The 14,104-nt window shown below is 40.7% G+C and overlaps 1 protein-coding gene across 2 annotated transcripts in view; it reads left to right on the top strand.

The window, feature by feature from the left end:
- LOC115348975 (phosphatidylinositol 3-kinase regulatory subunit gamma) overlaps window positions 1-14,104 on the top strand; it is an 83,804-nt gene that overhangs the window by 53,883 nt on the left and 15,817 nt on the right. For both annotated transcript variants that reach the window (XM_030032565.1, XM_030032567.1), the window contains one exon: window positions 11,656-11,767. In XM_030032565.1, the coding sequence (XP_029888425.1) occupies window positions 11,656-11,767 (112 nt within the window). The remainder of the gene's footprint in view (window positions 1-11,655; window positions 11,768-14,104) is intronic.

Genomic DNA, 14,104 nt, shown 5'->3' with positions numbered 1-14,104 from the left:
TGTGTAATCACTGAATACATTTTGTCACAGTTGGATGAAAATCAGTAAGAGTGTTCCACTGGGATTTCAGATACAGATGTCAGCAAAGATATTTGGCTCAACTACAAATTAGAGGTTAGTTTCATTTGTGTGGGTTATGAAGAAAACCACAAGTTTAAAATAGGCTTACTAATGAAGAATGGGCTTTGTCTATTTATGAGCAGATAATAGAATGTTTGTCCTAAAGCTATATGAAAGCTACCTTTTTGAAGCCTGTTAGGCCCAAATACAATTGCCTGCGTTTATAACTTGACCGAACCATCTTTTTCAAGCATATTACTCTTCCTTGCCTCATGTCCTGAGACTGGCTGTAACGATGCTGTTGCTACAAAATCTTAATAATTAAGGGGAGTGGGGGCAGCAATAATCTATAGGCTGCTTAGTTTAGTCTACTTTGCAAAAGCAGCACTGCCATTGTATGAGTGAGACAAGTATTCAAGGGAAAAAGTGTCTTTATTCATTATAGTTTCTATTTTCTTCTCGTATATAATTTGACAACCCTTGTTTTAGGGGAGTGATACTATAATTGTAATTTGGAAAACACAGGGTTCTGATCTCAAGGGCAGTGTTTACTCAGATACCATTTGTGCTGTATCATTATCAATGTTACAGTGGAAACTGAATGTGGCTTCTCAAATGGGGTTTGTGGTATGCAGTAGCCAGATGTAGGTGAACACTGCATGTCTATGCCTGACTAGTTTTCCAGTGGGAGAACAGATGCAAATTTTAATAGCATTGTCAGTATTGTCCTTCAGCTTATCTGAGCTGACTCCAGAAGCTTATCAAAGAAAAGTTCTGCCTTTGCACATCTTTAAAAAAAAAAAAAAAAAAAAAAAAAAACAAAAACCAACAACAAAAAAACACCACCGCCACCAAACTAGTTCTACTAGTGCATGTCATCAAGACAGCAGCACTGTAGCAGCAACTGTCTTCCTTGCAAATTTAAGTCTTGCTGAAAGTCAGGTTTCCAAAACAGCAGATGTTGGGGCTTGAGATTTTCCTTATTACAGAAGGGAAGTTTGTGCAGACTCTTTTGGGGTAGAGCAGACAATAAATAAGGCTCAGTCCCTTGTATTCTGTATATCCTGGAAAATGGTTTAAATCGGACTCTCATCTCCTATGAGGACAGTCATGTGAAATGCTTGTATTCTGTTCTTGTTACACCTAGATTTCTCTACTGGCCTTTTCATTTAATGACTGCTGTAACCATTTTTTATTTCTGATAGCATTTTCAGGCTTGCTTCTGCATTCCTTGCATTTGGTTTTCGTTTTGATGGTTCTAACTGTTAAAGAATATCACTCATCAGCTTTCAATTAAATACATGAATGCAAAAAATGGCATCATTAATATAAAGTGAAATGATGTTTTGCTTGAGATGGGAGAGCTTGCTTTAAAAGGCTGACATTTTTGTTTTATCAGTAAGCTTTCAGATGATGTAGAAATAGTTGGGGAGGGGAAGCTTGCTGAAGGAAGTTTTTCACCTCTGTGTTCTGAAAAGCTGTAGGTTTATGCAAACTAAAACATGGGGGAAAGTTCTGAGAAGAAACCAAGCTCTTCACCACGTGTTTGAAGACAAAACCTGCAGCAAATGTTATTTCTGCAATTGTTGTTCCGAACAATTTTGTATCTCATGTGTTGCCTATACCTGACAGGAGTTAATCTCTGTGTTGCTTCCTTCTACCTCCCCTCCTTAAAAGGAGAAGACTCTTCTTGGAGTTTCCTTTGGGGAATGTTGTTTTCTCAAGCAGCAGAGTTGACTTCTGTCTTCTCCATTGCCTGCATGGTATCTTATTCCAGAATGATGCTATTCAGGCTTATCTTTGCTCTACAGCTTGGGAAAACAGAGAGGCATAGCTGGTCATACACATCTGTGCCCAGTACTAAAATCAGTTGGGTGCCTTGCAACATCTCATGTTGGTTGTTTAGTGAGTCACTTTTTGGGCAGAGAACTAGAGAACGCTGGAAACAGCAGCCTAAAGAATACTTTTATCAGCATTCCCTGTATGTTTTAAAGCATAGGCTTTTTTATTATAAAAAAGAATGTTAACTGTGTTGAAACAGGTTGCTGTAAAACTTTGGCCCCATTAAAGCAATAGATGTGTTCTAGCTGGATTTTTGGAAACTTGTCTTTGAAAGTAGGTTGCTGAGTAATGCTTAAAGAACAGACTCTGCTCGTGTACTAAATGCCCCTATGGAAATGAGTCAGATTTTCTTTTTTCTTCTGCTTTTTATGTCATTTCTTCTGACAGGTTAAAATCTGCACAATAGCTAAGTAAGCAAGAATTTGCTTCTCCACATAATCTAAACTACAGCATATGAGCTGGTGCTGGGTCCCCAAACAATGTGAGTGGATGTTACCTCTTTAGAAAAAATTGTTTTCGTTGTCCTTCATCTTTGCTATGTTCTCCACTCAACAGACAAAGATTTTTGCAATGTTTCAATGAATATATTCCTCAAATTCTTCTAGTTCTTCTGAAGAAAAGTGGCTACATACAGGAATTTTTATAAGAATTCATACAGTTCAAAAGAAGCAAAGTGCAAGTGGTGCCTTTCCAAAAAGGACCCCAGCTGCCCTGCTGGACACCAACCAGCTGCCTGGTGAATCCTGATGCTGAAGCACAATGGACTCTGAAGCTTTCCTGTGGCTGAACAGGATCCAGGTTCTTTGGCTTTGAGTCCAGCAGCACACACGAGATGGCTACCTTCCATCCAGTGCTCTTTGAAAAAAGAGATTAAATACTTCAGTTGCTTCAACCTGTGACTGCTTCCAACATTTGCCCAGACTCTCTACCAGTTTTTGTGAACTGGAAAAATGTTATTTTAATGATAGTTCATAGGAATGTTACTTCTTTTAAAATCAGATATCCCTGAAGCTGACACATGGTTATTTAGGAAAGGCTTGAAAAACGTCATGTTTCTCAGCACAAAAAGTTGTGGGTTTGGACAAATCAAAAAAACATCAATCCGTATCCCCCTTCTTGTTTGTTCTTCCTCTAAAGAATAATTTGAGTTTTGGGTTGGTGTCACATTGGGACTCTTGTATGTCAGGTCAGTTTTCTTCTTCCAAACATAAACCTCCCACTTCCTTCTATTAGCTACTACTTACTCTCTGTTACTTTCCTCCTCTTCCCAATGAAAGAAAAATATTCACAAGAGCCATTTTTTCAGGGTTTTTACCTTCTGTAGCCTTATCCTAAATTTCAGGCTCTGTAGTCCCTAAAATCTGATGCTACACATAATCATCTTTGCTTTTGGAGAAATTCTTTCCTTCCTTGCATCCCTCCCCTAAAAAAACCAACCAAACAAAAACCCCCGAAACTAGAGCTGCTGCAATGGAGCTAGAGAAAAATTGCTGTAATGAGGGAACACAGCCCACTGTTCAGATGTGTTTTTCTTTGAGTGTGGGCAGTAGGGCTTATACTCCAACACCTGCCCCAGGAAAAATATTTTAGAGGTGAGATGGATGAGAAGTTCACTGGCAATATTGTGTATGTAAGTTCTGTAGTCTGTTACAACCTGAATCTGTACACTGCAATTGAACTTCCCAGGCTGTCAGTACTTATGCTGTACTGCCCTGTATAGTCATCTTGGGGACATTATAGGAATCTGGATTGTTGGCCCTCTGAGGAACTGCTCCCAAGTGTCAAATTAGAAGTCTTTGGTGTTTGTGGCATCTTTACTCTGATTCATCTCCTGTCTCCAAAAGTAGTCTCTTGAAGGATACAAGGAAGCTTGAATCAATGAGATGAATGTTTAAGATCCTTTCCATTTCAAAGGGTACAGTACAGTCCCACTGGTAAGTTTTGGGACAGTGAAAGAAGTCAAACTGTTGCTGTGAAGTGGATTTCATTAAAATATTTTGAAGATCACAGTGTACTTGAGCGACAAGATTGAATCCATTTCTTGTGTTACACCTTGAGATCTCAGCATGAGCAACGGCTGTGCAGTCTGAGCCTGGCTAGACTACTCCATGCCCACTCTGAATCTCAGTTTCTGCTGAGGGCACTGTGTAGGACTGCATGGGTTGGAACTTCTGCCTTGGTGGAAATTCTTTCAAGATCAAGGTTCTTAGAAAAGCTGATGCATGACACAATGTACAACAGTTTTCCTCTGAATACTTTTCTACCTTCAGATTTCTTCTGGAGCGTTGATTTGAAATGCACCTTTTGATCTTGTTTTAGATGGCTCTGTTAGCAATTTAGGTGGTGTTGAAATATTTCTACTTTGGTAAACTAGAAAATAGTCTGACATAGCACAAGGACAGGTACTGTGTGAGGAACAATTTTACATAATGCTCTGAAAGATGTGAGCTAGTGGTAAGCTGAAATAAAATGCTGCTTAGAGCAGCAAGAGTCACGTGTATTTACAGCTGTATTATTACTATTTTTAAGTAGATTCTTGTGCAGCAAACTTCTCAGTAGTGGTGATTATTTCTGTGAGTTGGTTCTCCTATGAGGTTTGTACCTGGCACCTGGATGGATGGTTGGTCTTTGAAATATCTGGGGAAAACAGCCCTAGGCTGTTTTTATTTAAAATGGCATTTTCTTTTGGCTTTGGTAGGTCTCCTAGCCATAGTGTGTCACTGGTTGGGCCTGACTTTATTCTTGGTCTTTCACAATGAAAAGCTAGTTCTTCATTCTCGATCACTGTAGCTCTGTGCTTATGCTAAATTTTGTGTTTTCCTTACTCTTATCCAAAAAATCTATTTCCATGTATTGACCAAAGAGTATTTTTTAAATAGCCGTTTGAAGACTCTACCTGTGGAGGGGTAGAAAACAAGCTGTGGGATTTCTTCTGTGAAGGCAGGTGAGGAACTGCTTTAGTTAGTAAGCAAAAAGGAGTATCTACTTGCTCCTTGCATTTTATATTTACTTTTATCATAAAGTCTTCTAGGCCTGACATTGGAAACTATAAAGTACAATTGTTCTTACAGAATATTTCAGATTTTCATGGACAATAAAATGTCTGCCACAGACTTTCATCCAAAGAGTTGGTAAAAGCCTCGGCCTACTGGCTAGGAGGTAAAGCTATTACTTCCTGAAGTGAGCCGAGCATGTGATGCTGGGTAGTGACAATCTTTGAGTCATGAAACATGGTAAAAGTTCTAAAATGTTATTAATAGTGTGCTAATTATGCTTGGTAGGTAAAAAGGGATTTACTCTTTTTAACCTCCTCATGTTAACTTTGGGACAGTCATCTCAAGCCTGTTGATCATGGAACCTCTGACACTGCTGTAGCTTTGCAGCTGTTACACTATGGTCTGGGTTGAAAGGAAAACTGTTTTTCATCAAGCAGTGAAAATAATTGGGAAATTGAGGTTTGGGGGCTTTGCAACTTCATGCAAAGGCTGGAATGAAGAGGAGGTGCTGTTACTTTATAATACAGAAGTCAAAGATCCCAGTGTCATTTATCTGACAATGAGCATCTTCTATTTCTTCTGTCTCAGCCTGTGAAGTAAGAAGCCTTGCAAAGTAGTGAGGGGTCCTTGTGAGATGATCAAGAAAATTCTGAATTTGAGCCAGCCCCTTCTTCACACACTGTTGTTGTCCATAATTCTGCAGGTGTCCTGTAGCAGATAATCTTTTAACCTATGCAGTGGCTGTGGGTACTCGTGAAGATCAGAGTGCAGCAGAAGTCTGGCAGGCTGTAGGAGGTGAAACAGTGGTTGGGAGGTGTGGGAGAGGACTGGATAGCTGGGAAGTTTTCAAACAAAACAGATCTTTATCAAAAAAGCCAATTAATCAAAACTGAAATATTTCTTAAAGGTGTTGTTTTTTATAAAAGTTCATAGAAACACGAGCAAAGCTATAATGGGAGTGTTTTTATTGGAAGCCTGCCTGGCTTTCTGCCAACTTGTCTGCTGTTTTCTGTAATGAGATATTGAAAGACTTCAATTCTTTGAATATATCTTATTCTTTGGCATCTCGCCTGTTTTGGGGGAGGAGAGCGAAAATGTGAGCATGCCTGAGGTTCTGTGGCCAGCAATAATGTGATCGAGTAGCTTCCTTCTCCGTCCCTTGAGGAGTTTGCAGTGCGTGTTAGCTGCCCTTTGAGGAAGGGCAGCTTCGAAGGGCATTGGTGCTCAGTACTTTGTGAAAGGAGTCTTGGCAAGAGAACTGACGAGCTGAGATGTGGAGCTGCCAAGATAACTTACCTGCCAGTGGTGGGGAATGAACTGCTGTCAGCAGGTGCGCATGACCCTCCTCTTTGTCAGCTGGAAAATCTCTGCAAAAGCATGGTGCCTTACTGCTCTAGCTTGCACACATAGTACACAATTTCATGGAAATGGTGTGCAAAAAGCACCTTTGTTCAGCATATGCTTGTTTTCTTGGGTATCTTGAGGGGATTTTGTGCAGCAGGGACACGTATAGAGCTATTGAAGGAGGGAAAGATTTTGAGGCTTTGCCTTAAAAGTGTTAGAGAAATTGAGAAAAGTGTGAGAAATTGAGTAAGACTACAGAGAGCAGTTAAAGATTGAGGAGATTTTTTTTTATTTTTAAAAAAGCTAGCCTACATTTTCATTCCAAGTCTTCATTTATACCTCCAAAGGGAAAAAAAAAACTTCTGTCCTTAAGGACTATGTGATTAAAATGTTAGCTGGCCTAACCGTGGATTACTTGCATGTTTCCATAGTAATGACACTTCCTAGAGCTTTATATTACAGTTTGTAGGGTATCTACTGTATGTCGGCCTTTTTGAAGCTGGGTAACCGTCTTGGAAATCCTCTGATCTGTTTTCTGCTTGTCACAACGTGGAGGGAGAGTAGATTGAGCGCATCAGAAAGAAGGCTAGTAAACAAGCTCATCGAAGTGCTGAGTGACTTAAAATTTACTTTATCAGAGTACTTGGTAGTTGTGATTATTTGTAACAGAGTTAATACTGCATTTAAACCTACTATGCTTTTAAGTATCTGGCCTGCAGCTCTTGGAAAATACTGGAAGAACTAAGTTATGGAGCCATTCTTAGACTTAAGTGGCATCTGCCTTAAAACTGCAAATTAGAGTTTAATTAACTGGCAGGTCTATCTTGTATGCAAATACTGCAGCCAGAGAAGAAATGGGCTGCTTGACTGGATGCTGTGTGGGATGTAGCACTGGGAGACCCAAGGCATTCTTCTTTTTTCATTCCTCCTGAATTAGTGCCATTGAAAACCCTCACACATAGGGCTCGGTGACTCTTAGATCATGTAAACTTGTGAAGTTTTTGATTCAAAACTTGGAAAAGTGCATATCTCATGGAAGTCACAGTGTACTTTGCTGAAGTTAAATTCGGGATTAATACAGGCTACTATTTCCTACAAGAGACTTTAAAAAAAAAAATACAATGGTGCTGAACTTCAGACACTTGCCAGCTTTCTTGGTTGTCTTGGTGTTGGAGGTGGTTTGAATTTCAGGGAATCATGTCAGTTAAATCTTGAGTAGCCTTTTTAAAAAGCAATTCTACTCAGTCAAGAAAGCATCAGAAAAATTACCTTGGCAAAGGCTAATCAATAGGCTTTTCTCTCCAAGGACCTGTGCTGCAGCTCTGCAGAGCAGCTCAGCTGAAGCTACCTGCTGGAGCCAGCACGGCAGCCTTCCGGGCCCTGACGTCAGCAACATCCGATCCCGGCCCGGCCCGCATTGGCTGCCGCCGCCTCCGCTCCATGACCAGCTCTTTTTTATTTCCCCTCTTCTAAGTGACACTGATCTGGGATTGGGATTTAGCTCAAGCTAGGCTGCTTGGGGAAGCTAGAAAGAGGGGACTAGAGTTGCTAAAGAAAGAAAAACCAGAGATGCCCGCTCGTGCAGGAGGGAGAGCCAGCCTGCTGTCATTGCTGCGAGCCCGGTGGTCACCGAGAACTGAACCTGATCTTGGGAATGTGCTCATGCGGGAGTGGAAGGATCCAGCTGAGCTGTTGCCTTCTGGGTTTTGGAAAGTTCTGTGCCATAAAGCTGTCCTAGAGACACGGCAGGGGAAGGATGCTTGTGTATCTGGTGCTAACAGCGAGTTCTTTATTAGAACAGATAGATCCGTTGTGCTGTTAATCACTTGTGATCAATGTTCTTTCGCTCCCAGGAAGAGGAGGCAAGAAACCATCAGGATCGCTCACTCTAATCGGAGCTTGTGTTGAGATAAAGTAAGATTGTACCTGTGGCTAGATCAGAATTGGACCCAGTGACATGGAAACATGCCTGCTCTTGAAAGCATTTCTGTTGACTTCAAGCCAGCCTTATTTTACTTTACTTGTAGGATTTTAGCTACTTAGCATCAAGGAAGGTATATAAAACTGGATTTTTTAAAATTTAAATCAAAATCTGTAGACTCTTTAAGGCTCTCTGTAGCTTCTCATAGAAACATCACAGGATTTCTCCTAGCAGGGTGGTTAGTACTGTCTAGGTACTAGTAAAAACTATTTTAGGATGCCTCTTCAAGCAACCCACTGGGCCAGTGTTATAAGAGCAGCAGTAGGCTGGATGCTGCTCTATTACAGTAGACTTGCCGTGCTATTAGAAAATGTTCCCCTCGTGTCATCACAGGTTCTCGGCTGTGGGGTTTAAACTACCTTTGTGCTCAGTTCTCCATTTGTACAGACTGCAGTCATATCAGGCTGAGAGGGTAGCCAAGAAATGCTGAAATGGATGGGCATGTTAGTCTACTGGGTAAAGGAATAGCAAGGGCCTGGTTCTGTATCCAACACAGGGGAAAATCTATTATGACTCAAAGAGCTCAAAGTATTGAAAGTAAAGAATTAGATCCATAGCTCTCTGGAAACAGGATCCACCCTTGCAAATACTTTTGTATTTTTAAAATGTGCAAGCTATTAAAAAGCTTTTTTCAAAAGTCTATTGTGAGAAGGACTGGCTTCCATGAGTCAGGTTTTACAGGAACTGGTCCAAGCCTTATTCTTCTCCCTGGAAGAATTTGCTTCCAATTTTCTTACGCATAATGAAGTTCTGCAGACAACCCCCAATAGTGAGAAGTGATACCTACCTATTAAGGGAAAGAAGGAAAAACCTGCACCTGTAGTAAGGACCCTTGGTGTAATGTCTAGTGCTCTGTGTCCGTATGGCAAACTCCTGTTCCTTACCTCTCTGGTCTTAGTTTGCTTTTCTGTGCCCAGTGCTTTGGAGTGAGCCCTAACAAAGCTGCTAAATAATTCCACAGTATATAAAGGAGCAAGACTTAATCCTACAGGGAGGGCTAGAGAAGTATTCAAGTACTCTAGAGAATACTTGAAAGCCTCTTCTGGAAAGCCCCTATTACCAGCGTAAAACAGGCTTTTACACTGTAAAATATCTTGACGTTTTTGATATGTCCCAAGCCTTAACTTGCAAGACCCAGTGAAATAATTGGTGGTGCTGGTGTAGTTTTCTAAGAATTCTCCATGCTGTTTTATGTTTTTTACATAAAACTCTGTGTGCTTGTTGATGACTCAATCTACAAAAGATTCTGGAGTAGATAGAACATCTACAGGTTTTCTGTACTCAGATTTACTGCCATGTGCAGACACTGATGAGACTCAGAACTGCTACGTCTGTCCTGTCGCTTGCTTAGAGTATGTAGGGTAGCACAGCCCAGATGTGAGGTGGGAGGACCTGAAGACATTTTCTAATTCAGGAACTTCAAATGGGGAAGATGTAACAGCATAGGGCACAGTAAACACAATTGACTCTATGGGCTTAGCCTGGATATATGCTCCTCTGACCCTGCAAAAATAGGATGGGGCTGGGAGCTTAAAGCAAAGTAGGGTTAGAACTGTGTCTTACTCTCAATGGTGCTTTGTACAAATACCTAGGTGCTATACAAACAACTGTAGTAGTTGAGCTAGGAATAATCGAAGCCTCCTAACCAGGAAGCTACTTCACTGAATCCAAAGGTTTTCACCTTCCTTTTATAACAAGACCTGTTATTGCCTCACTAGGTATGTGCACACCTGAAAGTTCCCAGCTCACCCCATAAAAAGAACCTGTATGCTACGGTTTAATGCTCGGTCCCGCAGAATGAATGCTGCTATCTGAATCAGGTGTTTGGTCAGCAACCCCAGGGTGCAAACGTCTGGGTCAAGGTTCAGATTTAGTTTAGATTGGCTCGATTAAAGTATCTACTGGTTTGTCTGAGAACAGTGAAGTTACTGTGTTAGATATTCAACATGAAATGGTATTTGGAACTGCAGTTGGAACACTGTTTTCTCTTCTTTAATGTGGGAGGTGTGGCTCGGAGGTGAGCAGATGGATGGTGCCAAGTAGCACACCTCTCAGCGTTAAGCCATTCCACACTGGAGCTAGAGATCAAAATCTTCTTTCTGCTCCCTTTATTTGTATTTCTGCTTGTACACTGGGATTGTGTGTGTCTGAAAGATGGCTGTTGTCAGTGTGTCAGGCCTGCTGGCTGATGCTTGTGTAATCTGATGGCTAGGGCACAGGGCTGGGAGCACAGATGTTCAGGGTCTGACTTAAAAATGTGCTAGTAGCAAATCAATGTGTGTAGCTGCTTTCTTACTCTGAATTCAAATGTGACCTGTCCTTGTAAAACACACTGTCTCATTAAATGCCTGAAAATGCTCAGTTTCAGTGATAGTGTTCTTGATGAAGCGTTCAGACTCTGCAAAGCAGGGGAGAGCACTCAAGACATCTTTCTCGAAGAAAATAGTGTAATGCATTTCTGCTGACAGACGAGTCTCTACGATACATGAGCATGCCTGTGGCTGCTGAATTACTCCTGATATAGGGCTTACATTCAAGACCATGATAAAGTTGTTTGAGCAAAAACTGACCAAATAGAAAGAGCTTCAGTGTGTTGTATGCCCTTACATTGTGTAACCTGTTTTGAGAACAGAAGTAAAAGCCTGTTTGCCTTGAATTCAGAATAGGGGAATTATGGGCAGGTATGCACTAGGCCTACAGATGTGCAGTTCTGCCTGTCTTTTGGGGATTTGTAGCATCCCCTTTCCTGTGGTAAACACTTCAGCTATGTAAAGTGGTGCAGGCACTCTAATAATGACCTAATGTCCCCTCTCCCCTTTCTTTATCACCTCATGTCCTGTAGTATTCAAAGAGTCATAGCTTTTGTTCCTAACAGGAGCCTAAATGACAAATCTAGTATGAAACATGAACCTTGGGCCTATGATGGATATACCACTGCCCAGCTACCACTTCTCTCACTAGCAGCGTTTTTCCCTCTGAAGAGTCCACCCGTTTGCTCTTGCAGGTTGGCATAAGGACTGGTGACGCCTAAGCAACTGGAGTTTTTCCATCGTGGTGCACAGGGCTCTCCAGGCTGTGGCTTTCAAACACAATACACCTTTGTAACTTGTGTGGAGGTTTAGGCGGTGATTGCCCTTGTAGTCATGCCTGAGCCAGTCTTCCTTTTAACAAAAACTCATGTTTCCTCATACTCTTTCCCTTTCCCCTCCCTCAAGCCCATGTTTGGTTTGAGTACTAGGAAATCTGGGATCACAGTGCAGCTGTTGACTTCAAAATTCTTTAAAAATTACAGATTCCATTTACTTTGAGAGAGCTTGAAATCCAAGTTCAGGATGCACATTTTTCTCTCACTTTTTCACTGTCATATTTCATTAACAGTTAAGTGATTATTTTCCCCTGTTTACCTTTCTTTAATCTGTTCTTCATTTTCAGCTCTTCCTCCAAAGCCCCCCAAACCAATGACTCCAGTCAATACTAATGGAATAAAGGACAATTCCAGTTTCTCTCTGCAGGAAGCAGAGTGGTACTGGGGTGACATCTCAAGGTAAGCAATATTACTAAAATATATTAACTAAAATATATTAACATATGTTATTAAAAATAGAATAATCCTGTTAGAATTCAAGAGAAAAAGAACATGCCTATTTGAGGCAGCATTTTATAGGAGGGAAATGCTTCAGGACTATACTTGGCGAAGCACCTAAATGAAAGTATTCGACTGGATTCAGGACTTGTGTTTAAGTTGTTACTGTTCTGATGCAGATAGTGCCAGTCTTGGTGACAGTTATTTTGGGTTTCTAAATTTCTCTAGTTACACAAAGTCTTTAAAAAAGAGAAAATTATTTCGTTCAAAAGAAAAGTACTTCTGAACGTGCTAGCTAATAAGGTTTTGTAAGCTTACAGTGCTGGAATGCATGCAGTTCAGCAAAATTTCAGTAGGAGGCTTGCTCAGAATAAAAGTTGCATTCTTATTTTTGATTTCTTTAACATTTGGTTAAAATTGCATCTGTATTAATTTGTATAACATGGTGCTATAAAAATAGCTCTTACAAATGCTAACTATCATGAGCTATACTGAGCAGATGATACAGACACATACCAAATAAATTAAGTTTTATCTCTTAAGGAAACCCTTTTCTGTGCACTTCAGAAAATAGATGTCTTGGGTTAGGTTCAGAAAAGGAAGTACCAGGTTTTATATACTTAATTGCATAAAAGAACTGAAGTGTCCAGTCATCTCTTTCCCTCTTAGGGCACTTCTGAAGAGTTTAGAATTTGGAACTGTAAGGGGAGACATGAGCACGCTGGGAGTGTGATAAGGAATTGCTCAAACTTGTGCAGATAATACTCTGAAACACTTTGTCAGATAAAGGCAAGAGGAGTGTTTGCCACAGTAGTTCACTGAAGTTCTGAGAAGGGAAATAAAGTTCTCATATCTTTATTGTATACCACCCTTATCTTTACAAAGCAAACCCGCATAGATCTTGCTTTTGAAGGGCCTTGGCAGTGATATTTTTCTGTTAATTCTAAATCGAAGCAGAGTGGTAAAACCTCATCACAAAACCCACTAGGCAGGGTTTGTTTAAAGCTGCTCGATACTGCTATCAGTTTATTGACTGGATTTGTTCCTCAAGTAACAGTGCACGTGATGGCAGGAGCTAATGCAGTACAAATCACAGTGGAGTGGGTTTATTAGATTAAAATGTGATACACATGCATGTAAAGATGGAATTGTTTATGACCCTAATTTGACAGCCAGCAGGTACAGACTACATCGGGCTGTCAGGGCAGGAGCCATGTTCTTCAGTCAAGAACTTGCACTGAAAATTTTGTCACTAGCTCCAGGGTGCAACTTGCAGGCGTAAGCCCAAGCCCTTAGATCATATCTATCCATTCAGAAAGAAGGCCATTTGAGTTAACTGGGTCCAATCTGTAAAATGTTCTGAGAGGAGTGAGCGGATATGCACACGATACTTAATAGGAGTCGGTTTTACTAACAATGGTTTTCAGGTAGCTAAATCAAAACTGAGGCTATTTTTATAAGAACACTTTTGTTCCTTACTATTTGAACAAAAAAGCTGCTGTTGATTTTTCTTTGTAAGATTCAAGTAGGCTTCCTACCTCACTTAGATAATGTTGAGGCTACCTGATAAACTTTAGTTTCCAAATGATTGTATTAAAAAGTGCTTAGTGCTTCTAAGAACCTGTGAGGGAGCTGCTATAAAATGAGATACGTAATCTAGGTGAAATGGTCAAACCTGGCAAGACACTTAAGTCTTCAGCTGAAATAATTTTTGTAATGCTTACAGGTATTCACTTTCACGAGAAGATTTCTTGATTTATCTTAAAGCACTGGACTGAGTATCCTTGTGCTTCAGTTGTAAAGAAGGAAAAGTTGCACTGAAGCTAGCAAGGTTGTAGTGGTTTAAAACTGCTGTAAATAAGATCAGAGTTAAGCCAATAATGAGTCTCTTGAGACTAAAACTGTGCTAACTCCAGACACCGCTGAGCTATGATGCTAGAGACCATTTCTTAAGAGGTCAGGACTGGCTTCTCAAAGGGCACCTGTTTCCAGTGTGGACTTTAAAACCTGAGCAGATTACAGGGAAAGGTGGTGAACTCTGAGACACAGCTGCTACTGTTGCTTAAACAGAGACTTCTTCCTAAGTGGCAGTTGACTGCAGCTGCTACCTTTTGGTATAACTACACAGGTTCAGACTTGCTTTAGATGGCCTAAAAGACCGGAGAGCCTGAGTGTGAAAGAAGATTGCCTGATATTTTGAAGATTGAACTCCTTACGCATGCTGGTGTTACTGGCTCCAATACTGGTACCTGTGGCAAAGATGATCATGTCCTTAACACTTCTAATTTTGCCTTCCTT

The sequence above is a fragment of the Aquila chrysaetos genome, chromosome 12, assembly GCF_900496995.4.
Source record: "Aquila chrysaetos chrysaetos chromosome 12, bAquChr1.4, whole genome shotgun sequence".
Taxonomy (NCBI): domain Eukaryota; kingdom Metazoa; phylum Chordata; class Aves; order Accipitriformes; family Accipitridae; genus Aquila; species Aquila chrysaetos.
This window is presented reverse-complemented; position numbering and strand designations above follow the sequence as displayed.